Source organism: Macaca nemestrina, chromosome 17, assembly GCF_043159975.1.
Source record: "Macaca nemestrina isolate mMacNem1 chromosome 17, mMacNem.hap1, whole genome shotgun sequence".
Classification (NCBI taxonomy): domain Eukaryota; kingdom Metazoa; phylum Chordata; class Mammalia; order Primates; family Cercopithecidae; genus Macaca; species Macaca nemestrina.
The window spans coordinates 62598285-62619468 of NC_092141.1; the positions used below are offsets into that span (position 1 = coordinate 62598285).

Consider the following 21184-nt stretch of genomic DNA (forward strand, 5'->3'; position numbering starts at 1 on the left):
AGGGTTGAAAGGGATTTTTTAAAGGTCAGAGGATACAAAGTAGCAGGTATGTAGGATGAACAAGGCTAGAATCTACTGTATAACATGAGGACTGTAGTAATAAAATTGTACTGTATGTGGAGTTCATGCTAAATGAGTAGATTTTAGATGCTCTTGCCACAAGAACGAAAAGTCTATGTAACCGTGAGATGATGGATATGCTAATTGCTTCATCATGGTAACCTTCTCACTGTCTATATGCATCCCATAGCATCATGTTGTATACCGGAAATATGTACAATAACAGTTACTGTTTTAAAAGATGCTCTGGTTGCCCCCCAGTGCTTGCTGGGGGCACTCACTGCCCACTCCTGATGTTCGGTCCATGGGGAGAGAACAGCTCTCCTGGGGGAGAAGAAGTCAAGGCAGAAAGGCCCTGTGTGCAGAGCCAGGAGGAGAACGGCCCAGACATGGTCCCAGCAGCGGCCAGAACTGCTACCAGGCTGTGTAGAGCGAAGGGGCCGGAATTAGTAGGAATGAAGAGGGAGCGACATCTGGGGCCCAGCCTGGGCAGGACAGAGCCAGAGAGCAGAGAGATTAGTGGGACCAGGTTGCTGGAGGGTGCGTGAACCCTTCTGGCACAGGTCAGGCAGGGGAGCAGCAGGGCAGGGGGCGCAGTAGGCATGGGGGCTGGATTTAAGAGCTGTTCACTTGCAATCCAGTGCTACTCAGTTTAATGAACCAGATGACCTCTGAGTGGCAAGTAGCTGTCACAAAGACCATATATTTTACTGCAAAGAGAGACAGGCACTCACCTAGAACAACTGTGTGCAGAAGGGCTTATCTTATAAGCAACAGAACAGAACACCTTGATAGCCACAAGAGTGACAACTAGCAACAGAAAACGACCACTCATTTGATCAACATTGCATGCATTTCTTCCTGCGTGAGTTCTCATGTGATCCATTAACTCAGGAGCCAATGTACATGACATGGAGCCCCAGCAAGATAGCAGCTGGGAACCAGCCCTTGGTGAGTGGGAGAGAGGCTGTGTGGGCACAGTATGACCACCTTCAGTCACTCTGGGAGGGACTGGCAATGGGTGGCACTGTGTCCTTTTGTCTGCCATGATGTTGAAGGCCCTGGGAGAGTGGATGGAAAGAGCCACGGGCAGGAAAGAAGCAGGGGCTGCCCTGTGCAGGAGGATGAGCACTCTCTGGCTGTTCTGTTCCCTGTGTATCCAGGGGGTCTGGAACAGTGCCTGGCACATGGTATGTTGAATCAATATATAAGTGCTCTTGTTATCCTCATTTTATGGAGCAGGGAACTGAAGCTTGGAGAGAGTCGTGGAGCTGAGAGTGAGAGGTCTGGGTTTGAACCAAGGTCTGTTTGAGCATAGAGTTCGAGCTCTTAGCCTTGAGGTCTCACTGTGGGTTTCCCCTGCCCCTGCCTCAGTTCTCAGTCCCACCCCAGGCCACTTTTTTATGGGTCTCTCCTAGAAGAGGGACCAGGAGGGACCAGCCACAGAATACGACAGCTTGGAGATAAGCCACTCACCCCTCCGAAGTAATCTGGACAAATCCTTCCCTCACCCAAATGGCAAGGGAGAAGCCAGGGGATGCAGAGAGTTTTCTCTTTATCTGGCCTCCCAGGGACCCAAATCACAGCCTTGATAGCATTACCCCTCCTTCGCCAGCTGCATCCAGTAGGGAACCCTGCCCTTGCCTCTCCCACTGACTTTGAAGGCTCCTTAAAAGACTCCAGCCGCTGGGCACGGTGGCTCAAGCCTGTAATCCCTGCACTTTGGGAGGCCAAGATGGGCGGATCACGAGATCAGGAGATCGAGACCATCCTGGCTAACACGGTGAAACCCCATCTCTACTAAAAAATACAAAAAACTAGCCGGGCAAGGTGGCGGGCACCTGTACTCCAGCTACCCGGGAGGCTGAGGCAGGAGAATGGCGTAAACCCGGGAGGCGGAGCTTGCAGTGAGGTGAGATCCGACCACTGCACTCCAGCCTGGGTGACAGAGCGAGACTCCATCTCAAAAAAAAAAAAGGACTCCAGCCAAACCGGCCACAGAGAAACTCCTGGGATCCTCCTGGGCTTTCATAACACCTACCAACCTTTATTTCTCATCAGCATTTCAGATGGCCTGAATGCTATTAAATGCTTACAAAATTCACGGGAGGGGTGAGAAGTGCCTTAAATGTACAGTGTCCCAGAAACACATTCCCAGAACATTTCCACTGCTTCCGCCCAGGCAGTCAGTCCTGCCCTTGGATGTCCTTGCTTCTAAATGCAGTTTTATCCACATCATAGAGCCTGAGGTTTGCTCTCACCAGTCCTAGAGGAGCCCTGTTCTCAGGCTCTGGGCCTTCTGCCCTGATGGAGTGATAGGGTTGGGGTATGGCTGTGACCTCTAAAGTGTCCCAGCCTTGTGACCCCCCGGTGTCTGGGTCCTTCCTGTTCTCTAGGGAAAGACACCTGCTGAGCCCTGTCTGAGACGTGGCCTAGCATTCAAGAAGATCCTCTCTCCTTCTCTTCCTCTTGTTTCTCCATCCCCTGCTCTCAGAACCTCCAAGGAAGAGGAAGCAGGAGTAAAGAGAGGCAAGAAATGCCACTGAAGCCCAGGCGTGGTTGCTCATGCCTATAATTAATTCCAACACTGGGCACGGTGACTCACGCCTGAAATCCCAAAACTAGGGGTGGTGGCTCACACCTGTAATCCCAGCACTTTGGGAGGCCAAGGCAGGTGGATCAGTTGAGGCCAGGAGTTCAAAATCAGCCTGGCCAACAGAGTGAAACCCCATCTCTATTAAAAATACAAAAATTAGCCCAGCATGGTGGCAGGTGCCTGTAATCCCAGCCATTTGGGAGGCTGAGGCAGGAGAATCACTTGAACTTGGGAGGTAGAGGTTGCAGTGAGCTGAGATCACACCACTGCACTCCAGCCTCGGCAACAGAGTGAGACTCTGTCTCAAAAAAAAAAAAAAAAAAAAGAAGAAGAAGAAGAAATGCCACTGAGGCAGGGAGAAGGCCATGGCTTCAGCAGGAAGCTGGGGGCACCACGAGATGGGAGAAGAAATGAAAACCTTCATAAAACAAGAAGGGGCCAGGCACGGTGGCTCACGCCTATAATCCCAGCACTTTGGGAGGCCGAGATGGGTGGATCACGAGGTCAGGAGATTGAGACCATCCTGGCAAACATAGTGAAACCCCGTCTCTACTAAAAAATACAAAAAATTAGCCGGGCGAGGTGGCGGGTACCTGTAGTCCCAGCTACTTGGGAGGCTGAGGCAGGAGAATGGCGTGAACCTGGGAGGCGGAGCTTGCAGTGAGCTGAGATGCGCCACTGCATTCTAGCCTGGGTGACAGAGCGAGACTCTGTCTCAAAAAAAAAAAAAAAAAAAAACAAGAAGGATGATGCTGTCCTCCTTGTCCCCTTTCCCGCGTTCTCAGCTGTCCCAGCCCCATCCCGAAGAGCATCCACCGTGGATCCTGTGGGCTCCACAACAGCAGGTGGGGCCTCGGCCATGGCTGCCTTCAGCGTGGGTGAGTGGGGTACAGCGGGCCAGGGCCCCATGATTCATGGAGGCCACCTGCTAAATCCCTCCATCACCTCCTGTAAGGATAATACAGTGACAGACTGGGGCCCATCCAGTTCCTGGATCACCTTTTCTGGGGGCTCAGTCTACGTGTTCTCAGAGGTACAGCTTTCCTGGGTTTCAGTTATGTGGGAATAATAATAGCTGTCCTAGATCAAGCCCTCACCCCCACCCCAGGCCTGGAATGGACCCGTCAGTGTCAGAGCTGCAGCCAACGTGCTTAACTCCACCTAGGTGGTTCTCACCCTTACCCTATCTCTGGGAGGGGGGTGGCATCAGGCCCGGGTTACAAAAGAGAGATGGAGGCCCTGAAAAGTTAGATGGCTGCACAAAACAGGAGTCAGCCATGGGCCTGGGACCTGATGCCCGTCTGCTTGACTCCAGAGCTCTTTCCGAGATGGTGGAATGACCCCTACTCACTCGGCAATGGGGTGAACTCCACGGCCGACATGCTGGTGATCTTGCTGGGGTCCAGCTCTATGCGGTGGTATTCAAAGATGCTCCTTCGCCGAGATTCTGAAACAGAGGCAGAGCCTGTTGTCAGGAGCATGTCACAGGCAGAGGGCATCGAGGCCTCTTCCCAGACAGCCTGACAGGTCAGCCTGCTGCCACTGAAGGCAGTAAGTGCACCCAACAGCCTGGGACGATGATGTTGGCGCTGCTGGAGACAGAGACAGGTGCGGACCTGGAGAGGAGAGTATCGTGGTGTGAGGCTAAGTGACAACGCAGAGACCTGGCTGCTCCGGGAGGCAGAACAAAGGAGATCCCGTGCTTGCTTCCCCTTACCTCTGCACCTTCACAACTGCTATTCCCCTGACCCAAGATGTTCTTCCACCTCTTGTCCCTGTCTAGCTCATCCTTGCAGATCCAGCTCGAGGGCCACTTCCCCTGAGCAGCTCTCCTTGGCCAGCTCCCTCCTTTCCTCAACTCAGGCCAGGTGCCCCCTGTCCCACTGCACTCACCACACTGTGTGGACACGAGGGTCTATTTGGAGGCTGGAGATGTGTGAGACCATGATCATCTGGTCCTGAACCTTGCGGAGTGCTCTGTGAATGTCTACAGATGGACAGGCTGACTTTTGCATGTTGCTGTCCACCATCCACCTCACCCCTGATGGACAAATGCCCCAGCAAGCCTCAGGGCTTGGAGCCAGGCTCAAGTCCTACTTCGGTCCCTGCAGAAACTTCTCACAGGACCTCAGAGTCATGAGACCCAAGTTCATTCTAGTTCTGCTCATGACTTGCTGGATAACCTTAGGCAAGTCATTTGGACCTCAGTTTCTTGTCTGTGGAGTGGAAAGACAGAAACACCTGCCACAACACCCTTGGGAGGAAAAAGCTGGAATTGTAGATGAAAAGGCTTCTTTTAAAATGGCAATCTGAGGTGCTCTGATACTTCTCTCTAGGCCACGATACCCACCCAGGAACCATGACTTGGGGTTGGTTTTCTTCAACTTTGAAAGGCAGGCAGCCCAGCCGGGCGTGGTGGCTCGTGCCTGTAATCCCAGCACTTTGGGAGGCTGAGGCAGGTGGATCACTTGAGGTCAGGAGTTCGAGACCAGCCTGGCCAACGGGGTTTTTAGCAGAAACCCTGTCTCTACTAAAAATACAAAAATTATCTGGCTTGGTAGCACATGCCTGTAATCCCAGCTACTTGAGAGGCTGAGGCAGGAGAATCGCTTGAACCCGGGAGGCAGAGGTTGCAGTCAGCTGAGGTTGTGCTACTGCACTCCAGCCTGGGTGACAAGAGCGAGACTCTGAAAAAAAAAAAAAGAGAGAGAGAGAGAAAGAAAGAAGAAGCAAGAAAGAGAAAGAAAGAAGGGAAAGAAAGAGAAAGAGAAAAAGAAAGAAAAGGAAGAAGGAAGGAAGGGAGGGAGGAAGGGAGGGAGGGAGGGAGGGAGGGAAGGAAAAGGAAAAAGAATAAGAAACAGACAGCCAGGAGTTGAGCTTTGAGAATGAATTACCCAACAAGAGGAAAGGGCCACTCCGTGTTTGGTCTGCCCAACACCCTTTCGTCTTCTGGAAACAGCAGCATTCCCCTTGGGGTACTGTGCCTGGCCCATTCCTACAGGTGGACTGCACAGCTGCCATCTTCTTCCATGATCCTGCCTCTCTGGCCAGGCTGTGATTGGTCCAGGGCTGGGTATCTGCTGTGAGCTGGACCAATCAGAGAATTTCCCTGGGACTTTTCAACTGTAACCAAGAGGCCTTTTGCTCTCTGGTAATGAAGCTGGGAAGATGCAAGCTCTGAGCCTGTGAATGGCCACAGTTCTCGGCTCATGGGGAAAGCCAGAGAATGAAGCCACCTCGTGGAGAGAAACAGGAAGTGCTGGTGTGTTCTGGGCCCTGGGGTTCTGGGACCTGCCCCGGTGTTCAGCTCTTCTTTTGGTTCTTTGGGCTACTTCAGTATCCTCCGTGCATCCCCTTTTCCGTTTAAGCGAGTTTGAATTGAGTTTTCGTAACTAGAAGTAGGTGGGGACATATGTTTCTTGCTCAGCTGAAGGTGGTTTGGAGGAAAATTTCCCAGGGTGGCAGCAGAGCTGAGTAGGGGCATCCACAAAGGGGTGGGCGTCCCGTGCCACTGTTGGGTGCCCCGCCCCCATGTTCCCTCCTATATAAGGAATCTAGAGGAGTTTTGTCTGTGTTTCACATAGCATCTCAGCTATATCTCTTTATTGATTGGTTGATTGAGACTGAGTCTCGCTCTGTCACCCAGGCTGGAGTGCAGTGGGATGATCTCGGTTCACTGCAACCACCGCCTCCCAGGTTCAAGCAATTCTCCTGCCTCAGCTTCCCGAGTAGCTGGGATTACAGGTGCCCGCCACTACACCTGGCTAATATTTTGTATTTTTGGTAGAGAGGGGGGTTTCACCATATTGGCCAGGCTGGTCCCAAACTCCTGACCTCAGGTGATACGCCTGCCTCAGACTCCCAAAATGCTGGGATTACAGGCGTGAGCTACCATGCCTGACCTGTATCTCATTATTTATTTATCCTTAACCTTGGAATTAGTCCCTCCTACTTAACCCAGGACTGCACCCCCGTGGGTCTGGCACCAAAGCATGCTCTCTTCCCACCACACTGCCCTGCTGCAGGACACCTCAGCCCCTGAAACATTCAAGACCTCGGATGTCATTCCATGCAGTGAAAAGAAGGCTGCTGTGGCATTGGTGTCAGTAAAGATCCCCTGGAACTGAACAGCACCTGCAGCCCTGAGGCTTATGTCTGAAATGCTGGTGCTCTCCCGACTCCCATGCCACTAGGAGGGTGCACCTGCTACCCATGGGCCAGGTGCTGCTCCAGGCCGAGTGGAAAGGGGAAAGCAGATGGGGGCACTGATGAGAGCATGGAGGAAGAGAAGCTCGGCCCCCGGAGAGTGACCACACAGGGAGAGGAGGCTTAGGGTTGCCACCGCTGAGCAGACAGGCTCTGCCCTTACCGCCTGTGTGACCTTGGACGGGGGACTCAGTGAGCCACATCCATACGTGAGGCTGGTGATGCCATTCGAATGGTGTTGTTCTGAGAATAATGGAGACACTGTGTGTGTGACGCACGAGGACCCCAGGAGCCCTCGAAGCGTGTGAGCCCCTTTTCTCTCTGCCCCGACTGCGTTTTTGCTGTTTTTCTTGGCTGAGACTCTAGGGCATTTTCAGGCTCTTCTAACCCCTGAAACTCCACCCTAAGCAATGTTTACAAACTTGAACATGCGGAGGAAGGATGGCACACATTGCTTTCTCTCTCTTGTCCTTACTCCGTCTGTCTACCTCTGTCTCTGTCTCTAGGACGGCATATTTCTTGTCAGCAAGTCTCTGATGGGTCCTCCAGGTCCCCGCTGCTGTGAAGAGAGAGGAGGCCCACAGAGGCGGCCTGACTGTGGTACTGTGCTGGCAATCCAGACCCCCTGTTCCCACCTGTCATCCTGCAGGCCTCTCCTCTCTTCTCTTCTGCCGCCCCCACAGTCCGGGCTGCCTGCCTCTCCTGCTGTGGATGCCACTGCCCCCACCCTGGCTTCCCCTTGTTTCTTCCTGGTTACTGTTTCTGGCTTTTGCCCCCACTAGAGAATGAGGTCATGGGAGCAGTGGGGTACGGCAGTGCTCAGGTGGTGAACGGACCTGGGGACCCTGGAGGCTGAGGTGAATTTCCCACACCCCCTCTGAGGGCTGCTCAGAGAGTACTTATCTTGGAATCCGTCTCCCCGCAACACACACCCACTGACTCCCATGGGGAGAGGCGGTGGAGAGGACTTTAGCCTTGGTCGTCCTTTCCTACCAGGAGGATGACAGCTCCAGCCCCGTAGCTCCTTCCTTTGCCCGACTCCTGCACTGCAGCCGGATGGTTTAGAATGAGATCCAGGCCTCCTTCCACGTTTCCCTCCCTTCCATCTCAGGCAGATCAGGGAACTTGCTGCTTCTCAGGAAAGCAGCTGGACAGAGTGGGTGGGATGAGGAGTCCAGGTGGTCCCCAAGGCGAGCGCTGCGCAGGTGTGGGCTTTTCAAGAGAGGAGATGAGCTACAGCTGCGGAGACTCATATCAGGTTGAGAGAGCAAAGGAGTTAAGAAGTCAAGTTGGCCAGGCACCTGTAATCTCAGCACTTTGGGAGGCCGAGGCAGGTGGATCACTTGAGGTCAGGAGTTTGCAACCAGTCTGGCCAACATGGTGAAACCCCATCTCTACTAAAAATTTTAAAAATTAGCCAGGTGCGGTGGTGGGCGCCTGTAATCCCAGCTACGTGGGAGGCTAAGGCGGGAGAATTGCTTGAACCCGGGAGGTGGAAGCTGCAGTGAGCCGAAATTGCACCACTACACTCCAGCCTGGGCAACAGAGTGAGATTCTATCTCAAAAAAAAAAAAAAAAAAAAAAAAGTCAAGTTGTCCTGCCATTCATTCATAAGAGGGGAAACTGAGGTTCAGACAGATTAACCCATAGACGGATAGAACTTTGTATAACACTTTACTTTTAGATTGTTTATTTATTTAGAGACATGGTCTCGCTCTGTCACCCAGGCTGGAGTGCAATGGCACAATCGCAGCCTTGACCTCCCAGGCTCAGTGATCCTTCTGCCTCAGCCTCCCAAGTAGCTGGTATTACAGGCACACTCCATCATGCCTGGCTAATTTTTGCATTCTTAGTAGAGATGGGATCTCCTTGTATTACCCAGGCTGGTCTCCAACTCCCGGGCTCAAGCAATCTGCCTGCCTCAGCCTCCCAAAGTGCTGAGATTCTAGGCATGAGTCACCACACAGGCCACATCTCTTTACAATTTACCAAGCCTAGCCACAGTCTTAAATGGAAAACATCTACTTAAATGAGAAAACTACAAGAGCACAGCGCCACCATGCAGCACATTTGCTGACTCCTTTAGCACGTAGGTGCGGACACCTGCTGTGTGCAGGGGCTGTGCTGAGCGCAGAGCACTCCGTGAGCTCGCAGCCTTGCAGGTTACCTGGAGCTGCACCATCTCATTTGCTCTTACAACTTTCTGAGGTGCACAGACAGACATCGCTGCTCTCCCCACTTTACAAAGGAGAAAAGTGAGATTGGAGAGGGGATGTTATTTGCCCAAAGCCACACGGTCTTTGTTTTAAAATCAGAGGCTAGACTTTTAAAAAACCTCAGGGCTCAAAGCCACTGAGGCTCCAGAAAGTCACCAAAGTTGTGAGTGCAGATAAATATTTAACAACTGCCTGGGGGATGGGTGCAGGTAGGGGCAGAGGAGTCCTGACTTGCAGTTGTTGCCATTTTCTGTGGTGTAAATACTCCCACAGTGGCTGACTTCCAGCTACCCTTTCAAAAAAGTTACTGAACATGGAGTTAGGAAGAGCCATATTCAGTCGCCTCTCACCCAGCTGCATACATGATCTCCAGCACACCCCTGCTAAGAGCTTCCTGATTTGTGTTTCTAAAAGAGTCAAAGGGAAACATTTACATTTCTTTCTTTTTTGTTTTGTTTGGTTTGGTTTGAGACAGGGTCTCACTCTGTTGCCAGGCTGGAGTGACGAAATCATGGCTCACTGCAGCCTTGGCTTCCTGGGCTCAAGTGATTCTCCCGCTTCAGTCCCTCCCCGCAGCTCCACCTCCCCCACCAAAGGCACATGCCCTGGTAATTTTTTTTTTATTCTATGGTATAGACAGGGTCTCCCTATGTTGCCCAGGCTGATCCCAAACTCCTGGCCCCAAGCAATCCTCCCGCCTCCAATTCCCAAAGTGCTGGGGTTACAGGTGCGAGCCACCACGTCAGGCCACATCTCTTTACAATTTAGATGAGCATGGTGGCTCACACCTGTAATCCCAGCACTTTGGGAGGTCAAGGTGGGCGGATCACCTGAGGTCAGGAGTTTGAGACCAGCCTGGCCAACATGGTGAAACCTTGTCTGTACTAAAAATACAAAAATTAGCCAGGCATGGTAGCACACACCTGTAATCCCAGCTACCCAGGTGGCTGAGGCAGGGGAATCGCTTGAACCTGGGAGGCAGAGGCTGCAATAAGCCGAGATTGCACCATTGCACTCCAGCCTGGGCGACAGAGAAAGACTCCATCTTAAAAAAAATAAATAAGTAAAATAATTAATTAAGCCAAAATCCGAGGCCGGGCGCGGTGGCTCAAGCCTGTAATCCCAGCACTTTGGGAGGCCGAGACGGGCGGATCACGAGGTCAGGAGATCGAGACCATCCTGGCTAACACCGTGAAACCCCGTCTCTACTAAAAATACAAAAAACTAGCCGGGCGAGGTGGCGGGCGCCTGTAGTCCCAGCTACTCCGGAGGCTGAGGCAGGAGAATGGCGTAAACCCGGGAGGCGGAGCTTGCAGTGAGCTGAGATCCGGCCACTGCACTCCAGCCCGGGCTACAGAGCAAGACTCCGTCTCAAAAAAAAAAAAAAAAAAAAAAAAAATTAAGCCAAAATCCAAAAGATGGAATGATTGTGCGTTTGTCTCCTAAAGAATCCTAAGTCTGAGAGAGGAGGCCCCATGGCAAGCCTCATAAATATCAGGCAGTAACTGCCAGGTGTCTACAGAGTCACTGTGGCTCTAGAGGAGGGAACCCTCCATCGAAAGCTGAGGGGGTGAGGGGTCCACAGAGCCCTGTACACGCGTGTGCACACCCCAGCCCTCTGAGACTAACACACACCTGCACATGAGCACACACTCATATGCACACACATATACGACCCTTTGACACAAGAAAGACCCTTTGCCAAGCACGAGTGGGATCTGACAGAGACTGGAGTGAGGTTGGGCACCTTTTTGTAATTCACATGCCCAGACGTGGCACCAAGGCCGCCTGTGCTGGAGGCGCCCCTGAGTGATGTCAATGGCTATGAGAAGATGACCTGGGCTCTGAGTGAGGCTGGGGGCCTGGGAACATCTAGATGAGGATGGAAAGTTTGAAGCAGACTTTCTCACGCCATCCCCACTCACTACCCCCAGGGGCCATCTCTCCTTCCCCTTCAGCACCAAAATGCAATGGGATCAAAAATAAACATGAAATTCCAGGTCTCCCGTGTCCTGACTTCCAGGGTGCCTGAGGCCATGGGTTCTAGAGTCCAGCGTCAACATTTCTTACTTCAACTGCCTCATGCTTCAAGACTCAGCTCAACTGATGTCCCCTCCTTGAAGACTTCCCCCACTCTCAGGCAACGTTACTGCCCCCCCGACCCGGCCCCGCTGAGTCTACAACCCCCTGAGCAGTGTCCAGTGTCCCCTGTTACATCCCTCGGTCAATATCTCCTCTCCTGGCCACTCCTGCAGCCATACCACAGGCTCCGCTAAGACAGAGTATCCATGGAATTCATCTGTGTACCTCATCCCCTAGCATCAGGCCTTGCACTTAACAGGACCTTAAGAAATGACTGTGAGTGAATGAATGGGTTACAAATAGTCGTGAAAACCTCAGCAACTTATTATAACATCAGCCCACAGTCCAAAGGAAGCACGCCCTTCCTCCCCAGCCCACCACAGATTACTGCCTTTCTCAAAAGGACAGCCCCCAAAGACCACAGTAAACCAGACATGTCCCCTCCTAAGCTAGAGCCGAAAGCGGGAGGAGAGCTGGCTTTCAGGATTTCTCCACCTGCAAGGCTGCAGGGCTGAGCTTTCCCTCATCAGAAGGAAGGGGAAGTGGGAGGGATAAAGGGACTCAGACTGTCTGTGCTCAGGGTGGGGCACAGATAGAGACTCGAACTTTTCAAGGGAACTGATTTCCAGGACAGAGACACAAGGGGCAGCCAGGGAAGGCAAGGCTCCTAGAAACCTCACGCCAGGCTCTAGGGATGGGTTTCCCCACCATCCGGGCTGGGGGGCAGAGTTGGGGATGTGCCCCAAACATGGGTGCAGCCAGAGACACCAGCGTGGTGGGGGAGGCTGAGTGGTAGCAGAAAGGGGGATGAGGGTTGGGGGTGGAACTATATCTCTAATTGAAACTATTTGCTCACTTCACCTGCCAGGTTGTACTTGTTCGAATGTGGGTTTGGTAATATTTTTATTTTTTAATAAAAGAATCGTTACGCCCCCCGCCTGGGTTATTTGTTTTCGATTGTTTCACCAGCATCTGGAGCTTGCCCAAGACAATGACTTCCATCTCCATGACCAACAGATCCTTTCTGGAACCAAGACGCAGGCTGCCCCACAGCACCATTTCTGGCAGTTTAAGGCGTTCTGTTTTATCTCTGCTTCCAGGCATCAAAGATTCAGAAATACTCAGGTCCAGACTTGGCAAATGCTGCTGCCCAAACAAGAAATGTTTTTGTTTTTGTTTTTGTTTTTGTTTTGGGGGGGGCGTGTTTTTTGTTTTTGTTTTGTTTTGTTTTTGTTTTTGAGACAGGGTCTTGCTCTGTCGCCCAGGCTGGAGTGCAGTGGCACAATCTCGGCTCACTGCAGCTTCCACCTCCCACGTTCAAGCAATTCTCCTGCCTCAGCCTCCCGAGGAGCTGGGATTACAGGTGCCCACCACCACACCTGGCTGATTTCTGTATTTTTAGTAGAGATGGGGTTTCACCATCTTGGCCAGGCTGGTCTCGAACTCCTGGCCTCAAACAATCCACCCGCCTCGGCCTCTCAAAGTGCTGGGATTATAGGCATAGCCACCGTGCCTGGCCCCAAACAAGGAATGTTAATGGTTCAAGCGAGAGGTTTGCATATCCCTTTGTGTTTCAGTGCCAGATGCCAGTGGGAGAGCGCTGGCTTGGCCAGAAGAAGTTAGGAGAGGAAAGGTCGAACCACCCTGGAATGGGTGGTTACCATATAAAAAAATCTAAGAGGTTGGATTGGGAAAAAGTCTTCATTCATGCATTCTTTTGTTCCTTGGCTCATGTGATTATTCATTCAATCATCACGAGTCGAGCCCCAGCAGGGGACCCTGCCCCACGGAGCTTTCAGCCCAGGGGGAGGAGTAGGGGGGTCCCTCAGCGTTGAAGCAAAGCAGAAAAGGGCAGAGAAAGAAGAGGCCAGAAATGACTCAGGGAGCAGAGTAGTGGGAAAAACAGAAGTGAGAAGGGAAAAGAGGGAAGGATGGGCCCCCAGATGAATTAAAAACTTTCAACGGAGGGCACTTTAAAGGATTCTTTATCAGAAAAGGCAAAATTGGCCAGATCCTCAGCTTCTCCCTGCCCCCACTTCCTCACATGGCTGCCCCTAGATCCCTTCTACAGCCAGCTCTGGGACCCATCCCCCCTTACCTGCAGCCTGGCAGGAAGGCACACACACAGCTCAGGCCCTGACATATATCTGGACTCAAGTCTGCCTCGGAAAGGACAGGAAAGTTCCAGCAAAGGAGGAGGAACAGCGTGTTGGGGCCGTCCAAGGCCAATCGGGGCGTCCAAGGCCATTCGGGGCCAGCCAAGGGGCAGGCTAGATTCTGGAGCTCTTTGTAAGAAAATCCTCATTAACTGATCCCACTGATTCAGAATCCCTGTCAGTTTTGATGTTGGCAATGCTAAAGTTGCTTTTATACTAACCATAAAATAAAGAGTTTCTTAAGCAAACGAACAGAGGAAATAATATTGATTTCTCGCGGTCTCTCCAGTCACATAGCACATACACTGCCCTGTGTGTTTTGAGTGCCTCTGCAAACAGATGCTGCTAATTGCACATGACTTTTCTTTTCACCAAAGATGCTTTGCAGACTCTGCTGAAAAGCCTGCGGAAGATTTTGTATGAGGAAGTACTGGTAAGAACTCATGTGGCTTTCAGCCTCTCCTACCCTCTCCCGCAGGGGTGAAGCTGTGAAGAGTCCTCTGCATTGCACCTCCCACCCCCTGGCCTAGCAGGGGTGGGGAGGAAAGTGTTTAGAACCTGGGGGAGGAGAGTTAGTGGTTAGAACCTGGGGGAGGAGAGTTAGTGGTTAGAACCTGGGGGAGGAGAGTTAGTGGTTAGAACCTGGGGGAGGAGAGTTAGTGGTTAGAACCTGGGGGAGGAGAGTTAGTGTTTAAAACCTAGGGGAGGAGAGTTAGTGTTTAGAACCTGGGGGAGGAGAGTTTCCCCCAGACAGGGTTCAGTGGCTGGGGTTTCCTAAAAAGTGAGGAATCAAGCTCCCCTCCTCACATTGCCCCAGGCAGGGAGGAGTCAAACCTGGGCACAAGGACAGTGACGCCACCCATTCTTTATGATCAGGTGGGCTTGGTCAACAGGATAATCCATGGTGATCATGGGGTCTGCAGACCAGATAGCTCTTCCTGAACTTCTGTTTCCTTTAAGCCATGATCATTGGGGGTTTACTATTACCTGCAGCTCAACCTAATCCAAACAAATTCCCTGCTTGCCGGATTGAATGCGAGACCCAAAGTCATCTGACCTCTCAGCCACATAAAAGCCATTCCTCCCCCGGAGCAGAGGCTGTGGCTCATTTTAAACCCCAATGAGGGCCATGGATACTGTTCCAGAAAAATGCATGGATGTGAACATGTTCCACTTGCATTTCAATACTCCACATACAGGCCTCACACGATGGCTCAAGTCTCAGCACTTTGGGAGGCCAAAGAGGGAGGATGGCTTGAGCTTAGGAATTCAATATCACCCTAGGCAACATAGTGAGAGCTTGTCTTTACAAATGATAAATAAATAAATAAATAAGCCGGGCATGGTGGTGCACACCTGTAGTCTCAGCTACTCAGGAGGCTGAGGCAGGAGGATTGCTTAAGCCCAGAAAGTTGGGGTTGCAGTGAGCTATGATTGTGCTACTGCACTTCAGCCTGAGTGACAGAGCAAGACCCTGTCTGTCAAGGGAAAAAAAAAAAAAAAAAGGCCAGGTGCAGTCATTCACACCTGTAATCCCAGCACTTTGGGAGGCCAAGGTGGGCAGATCACCTGAGGTCAGGAGTTCGGGACCAGTCTGGCCAACATGGTGAAACCCCGTCTCTGCTAAAAAATACAAAAATTAGCCAGATGGGGTGGCGGGCACCTGTAATCCCAGCTACTCCAGAGACTGAGGCAGGAGAATAGCTTGAACCCAGGAGGTGGAGGTTGCAATGAGCCAAGATTGCACCATTGCACTCCAGCCTGGGCAACAAGAGTGAAACTCCATCTCAAAAAAAAATTAAAATTCCATATACAATCTTAAGATTCCCAGACTTCCTGAATTTTATGCCTGTTCCCGTAAGCTAAAAACCTCTGACAAAAAGGGATGCAATTTCCAAAACACTCAACTCCCAAACTCAAGTGGTATCAGATGCCTGTTCTTACCTAGAGTCACAACAGAGCAGAGGACAAGGTCTATGCTATGTCCATTTCCTTCAGTGGTGCCCTAACCCCAGCAACTAGGTCCACTTTCTTGTAGTTATTCATTTTCTAAAAATTTTAGTGCCTGCCCACTGGGCTCAGTGCTGGGGGCCATAGAGGGCCCCCAAGGAATTCACACCTAGTTGGGGAGGATGACAAGTTCTACGTTAAGAGTATCAGCATTTGTTCTCGCCACCACTAGAAAGAAAAGAAGAAGAAAAAAAAGTATCAGCGAAGTGCTGGGGGAAAGAAGAGGAAGCCGTGATTTCCACTGCATGGCGGAGTGGTTATTTGCACAGCATCTGACCTGGGCTGCTGGATGGGGAGAATGGTGCCAAGCAGTAAAAAAGATTGGAGTAAGAGGCGTTTTATACAAGCAGACTGTGTCATAGCGATGTGGACAGCCCTTAGCATGTTCAGGGAACCCAGGGGACACAGACCAGAGCTGCCCAGGCAGAGGGCAGTGAGCGGAGGGAGGGTTTGGAAATGCTCCAATGTGATTGACTGCGCCCAGCTGTGCCCGGCCTTGAATGCCACACTGAGGATTTTGACCTGATCCATGGGCAGCAAGGAGTCAGAGAATGATGTGATCAGATCTGACGGTGACAAGGAGGAACAGGAGACAGAGAGAAGGAGGACGAGGCGGGACCTGCTGGCAGTGTCTGGGGGTCAGGTGCTGGCTTTCACCTGGCAGGTAGACCCAACACCTCAGCACACAGCACCTGGAGTCAGACTCCAACAGCTCCCACCACCAAGATTTCCTCCTGATCTCACAGAGCAGACATAGCCTCCCTGCTGTTTCAGGTGGGCTGTGCTTCCCCGCCCCGCTTCACCCCACATCTCTCTGGTTTGCTCTAAAGGAGCTTCTCATTCCAGAATCATAGAAGAGCCTCAGAGGCAGATGCTACCAGGGATCTGAGCCCCTCTAATCCACCCTCATTCCACAGCTTGATCAGTCACACGTGTCCTGAGACTCTGCCCCGAAGAAGCCCTGTGAGGGAGGCGCGGATGAAAAGGACACGTCCCTGCCCCCAGGTGGGCTGATTAATGTACACAGGATGCGGGATAGGGAAGGAAATAAAGCACAGACACCAAGAAGAGTCCCAAGCAGCAGCCTGGGGAGTTTGCACACAAGGCTGTGGGTGTTTGGGGGAGCTGAGGAGGAAAACATTCCTCTGGGTGGAACGGCGTTGGGTCAGTCTAAGAAAGACTCAGTGGTGGACTCCAGGATTTAAATGGAGAAGATCTGGACTTGAATCCTTCCTTTCATAGCTGTGTGACCACGGATACGTCACTCTGCCTCTCTGAACATCTGTGTCCTCATTTAGAAAGGGACAAATGTACAAACTCACAATGTTTAGGGGAGGAGCCAAGACACTGTCCTGCTCAGTGCCTGGGAAAGAGGATTATAATCAGTGTAGTAGGCAGATGCTAACACGCCCCCAAAGAGCCTCTACGGTTGCTGCCTGGTATCCACGTCCAGGTACAATCCAGTCCCTGAATGTAGACTGGACCTGTGATTTGCTTCTAGCCAGCAGAATATGGCAAAAAAAAAAAAAAAAAGAGAGGATGTTACTTCTAAAATTAAGCTATAAAAAGACCCTGGTTTGCATCTTCCTCGCCCTCTGCTGCTGTCTTGCTTGCCTATTCTGATGGAAGCCAGCTGCCGCATCATGGGGAAGTTTACCAGGCAAGGAGCCAAAGAAGGCCTCCTTGGGGAACTGAATCCTGAATCCTGAATCCTGCATCTTGAATCCTGAATCCTGCCAAAGCCACATGAAAGTTCTGAAGCAGGTCCCAACCCTCCCCACCTGCCACCCCATCATGGGGGTAACTGTGACCCTGGCTAACACTTTTTTTCTTTTTTTTGAGACAGAGTTTCACTCTTTCACCCAGTGAAATGGTGAGTGAGTGGTGTGAGGACTGAAATGGTGCGATCTAGGCTCACTGCAAGCTCTGCCCCTCGGGTTCATGTAATTTTCCTGCCTCAGCCTCCCGAGTAACTGGGATTATAGGTGCCCGTCACCACACCCAGCTAATTTTTTTTTTTTTTTTTTTGAGACAGAATCTCGCTCTGTCACCCAGGCTGGAGTGCAGTGGCGCAATCTCAGCTCACTGCAAGCTCCGCCTCCCGGGTTCACACCATTCTCCACCTCCCAAGTAGCTGGGACTACAGGCACCCGCCACCACACCTGGCTAATTTTTTTCATTTTTTATTTTTTATTTTTAGTAGAAATGGGGTCTCACCATGTTAGCCAGAATGGTCTCGATCTCCTGACCTGGTGATCTGCCCATCTCAGCCTCCCAAAGTGCTGGGATTACATGTGTGAGCCACCACATGTGAGAACTCCTGGCCTGTTGGGAATAAACCAGGCCCATTCACCAGCCCCTTGACCCTTGAGTGCCACCCACCCCACCCACGGATCTGCCCAGATGAAGATGTGGACCGAGGCGAGATGCTCAGTGGGTGCTAACCAGCCTTTACTGGGCAACCCGCCCAAGCCGGGCACTGTGCCTGGTGCTCTGTGCACAGATATCTCAGCCAATTCTCACCACAGCCCTTGGGGGGGCTCGAGGCAACTCATTAGATGGCAGCAGCCACAGCCCAGACCTTGCCTTGGGACACACGGAAAGCAGAAGAGTAGGTGACAGGCATGCCCACCGATGAGGTGGGTAGAGGGCTGGAGTCTCCATGGAACACACTTTGGCCACAGGTGTCAAAATTGTAAATGCCCCTGCCCTTTGACCCACTGATTGAACTACTGAGAATATAGTGTATGGAAATACACAGGGGCATGAAAGTACCTACTGTATTATTTGTTTGTTTTTTTTTTTTTTTTGAGACGGAGTCTCGCTCTGTCACCCAGGCTGGAGTGCAGTGGCGCGATCTCGGCTCACTGCAAGCTCCGCCTCCCGGGTTCATGCCATTCTCCTGCCTCAGCCTCCTGAGTAGCTGGGACTACAGGCGCCCGCCACCGCGCCCGGCTAATTTTTTGCATTTTTAGTAGAGACGGGGTTTCACCGTGGTCTCGATCTCCTGACCTTGTGATCCGCCCGCCTCGGCCTCCCAAAGTGCTGGGATTACAGGCATGAACCACCGCGCCCGGCTGTATTATTTGTTATAGCCCAAGATTAAAAACAACTGAAAAGTCTACCCCCAGGGGACAGGTTAAATTAAAGTCCATCCATGGAATGGACTATCACGCAGCCATTAAGGAGAAGAATGAAGCAGCTCACTATGTGCTGAGACAGAACAGCAGGCAGGATGTACTCTGTTCAAGTGCAGAACCACAGACATCATATACTATCAAATACACACACACACACACACACACACACACACACTTACCTGAAGGCTTGCAGCTCTGGAGATAACCCAGAACCCTGGTTTCCCCTCCCTTTGCCTCCAGGGAGGGGAAATGAGAGACAGGAAACAGAGACAGAGTTCAGGGGAAGGTGAAAAATCTAATCTCTGTACATCCTTTTATATCTTTTGCATTTTAGACTAGACACATTTATTCATGAAAAAATATAATTTTATAAATGAAGATAAAGAAATGCATTAGTAAATAGGCTGGGCATAGTGACCCAGGCCAGAAATCCCAGCACATTGGGAGGCTTGCAGGGGAGGTTAGCTTGAGCCCAGGAGTCTGAGACCACCCCAGGCAACATAGGAAGACCCTGTCCATCTCTACAAACAAAATTTAAAGATTAGCCGGGCATGGTGGCATGTGCCTGTGGCCCCAATTTCTTGGGAGGCTGAGATGGGAGGATGGCTTGAGCCCAAGTGTTTGAGGCTGCAGTGAGCTACTATGAGGGATACTGCACTCCAGCCTGAGACCCTGTCTCTAATAATAATAATAATAATAATAATAATAATAATAATAATGGATAGTAATTCATGGCTGGGCATGGTGGCTGACTCCTGTAATCCCAGCACTTTGGGAGACCGAGGCAGGCAGATCACCTGAGGTCAGGAGTTCAAGACCAGCCTGGACGACATGGTGAAACCCCATCTTTACTAAAAATACAAAAATTAGCCAGGCATGGTGGCAGGCGCCCGTAAACCCAGCTACTCAAGAGGCTGAAGCAGGAGAATCACTTGAACCCAGGAGGCAAAGGTTGTAGTGAGCCAAGATCGCGCCACTGCACTGCCTGGGCAACAGAGCGAGACTCCATCTCAAAAAATAGAATAGTAATTCACAGAAATGGCAAAAATCTCAAAGAGGGATGTGCAAACAAGTAAAGGTATGGAAACTCTGTGCCACTACCACATACGACTTTTTGTCCCTAGTCACAAAAGCTGCATGAAAGTATGAAATTACTGTGGTGGCAGCATCTGACCTGCAACACAGTATGAGGACTCCGCTTGTTCCGAGTCCTGCACTGTTTGCTACAGAACCAGGTGTCCTGTTGGATTATAAAATACTGAGTTATTGGCCGGGCGCGGTGGCTCAAGCCTGTAATCCCAGCACTTTGGGAGGCCGAGACGGGTGGATCACGAGGTCAGGAGATCGAGACTGTCCTGGCTAACACGGTGAAACCCCGTCTCTACTAAAAAATACAAAAAACTAGCTGGGCGAGGTGGCGGGCGCCTGTGGTCCCAGCTACTTGGGAGGCTGAGGCAGGAGAATGGCGTGAACCTGGGAGGCGGAGCTTGCAGTGAGCTGAGATCCGGCCACTGCACTCCAGCCTGGGCGACAGAGCGAGACTCCGTCTCAAAAAAAATAAAAAATAAAAAGAAAATACTGAGTTATAAAGTTTACCACAGTAAGATATTCTTATACAGGACTCACAGCCTGATGTGCCAGACATTGGGCCCAACACTTTACATACACTATCGCCTGCATATTTGCAGCAGCTGTAGGGGCAAAGTATCACTCTTATCCCCATTTTACAGATAAAGAAATAAACGCAGATTGCTTAAGTGACTCACCAGAGGTCGATGTTTGTGGAAAGTGTGGACTCCAGCTCAGGCTTCCAGTTCCAGAGCTGAGCCCCTAACACTCCGCTGAACTTTGCATACAGAAGGTATTGGGTAAAGCCTTTTAACTAAGCCCTGGTCCTTTCCTTCAGATTAAAAATAAATAAATTAATTAAAGGCCCCATTATTCCCCAACCCTCAAATTTCTGTTAAAGTCAGAGGCTTGGCTGGGCAGGGTGGCTCGTGTCTGTAATCCCAGCACTTTGGGAGGCCAAGATGGGAGGATCGTGTGAGTTCAGGAGTTTGAGACAAGCCTGGGAAACATATCAAGACCCTGTCTCTACAAAAAATAACAAAATTAGTCAGGCATGGTGGCATGTGCCTATGGCCCCAGCTATTTGGGAGGCTGAGGTGGGAGGATAACTTGAACCTGGGAGGTGGAGGCTGCAGTGAGTTGAAATTGCACTACTGCATTCATCCTGAATGACAGAGCAAGACTTTGTTTCCACAAAAAAAAAAAAAAAAGGCTATGCTCAGGTGCTGAATGCCTCAAGGGCAGATGCCCTTCCTCTTCCCTGTATCTCAACAGCGCCTGGAACATAGTGGCCCAGTGTGTAGGTAGGAACTCAGAACACGAGTACTGGAATTGAACAGAAATAGGCAACGATGTCTCCCCCGGGAAGCCCTGATTTCACAGAATGGCGGTACCTTGCCCCTCTACAGGAAGGTGACTTGGTGGCTCCCAAGGGTGTCCTTCCATCCAGCCCGGCATGGCGAGAGTGGAGTTGAGTATGCCCCCAGGCCCCATCAAGGCCCGGGTGGAGTGGGAAGGGCAGACAAAGGCTCCTCCCCAGACCTCCCGGGGTCCTACATGGCAGAACTTGTGCATATGGCGCAGCAGAAGAGGTTAAACAGTCTCTGAGTCAAGGGTCTAGAAGGAGCAGCAGTGGATGGGATGCCTGCC

The 21184-nt window shown here is 51.4% G+C and overlaps 1 protein-coding gene across 3 annotated transcripts in view; it reads right to left on the reverse strand.

The window, feature by feature from the left end:
• The window catches only part of LOC105472263 (plexin domain containing 1), an 89560-nt gene that overhangs the window by 17125 nt on the left and 51251 nt on the right, over window positions 1–21184 (reverse strand). For all 3 annotated transcript variants that reach the window (XM_011725348.3, XM_011725347.2, XM_011725346.2), the window contains exon 8: window positions 4008–4103. In XM_011725348.3, the coding sequence (XP_011723650.1) occupies window positions 4008–4103 (96 nt within the window). The remainder of the gene's footprint in view (window positions 1–4007; window positions 4104–21184) is intronic.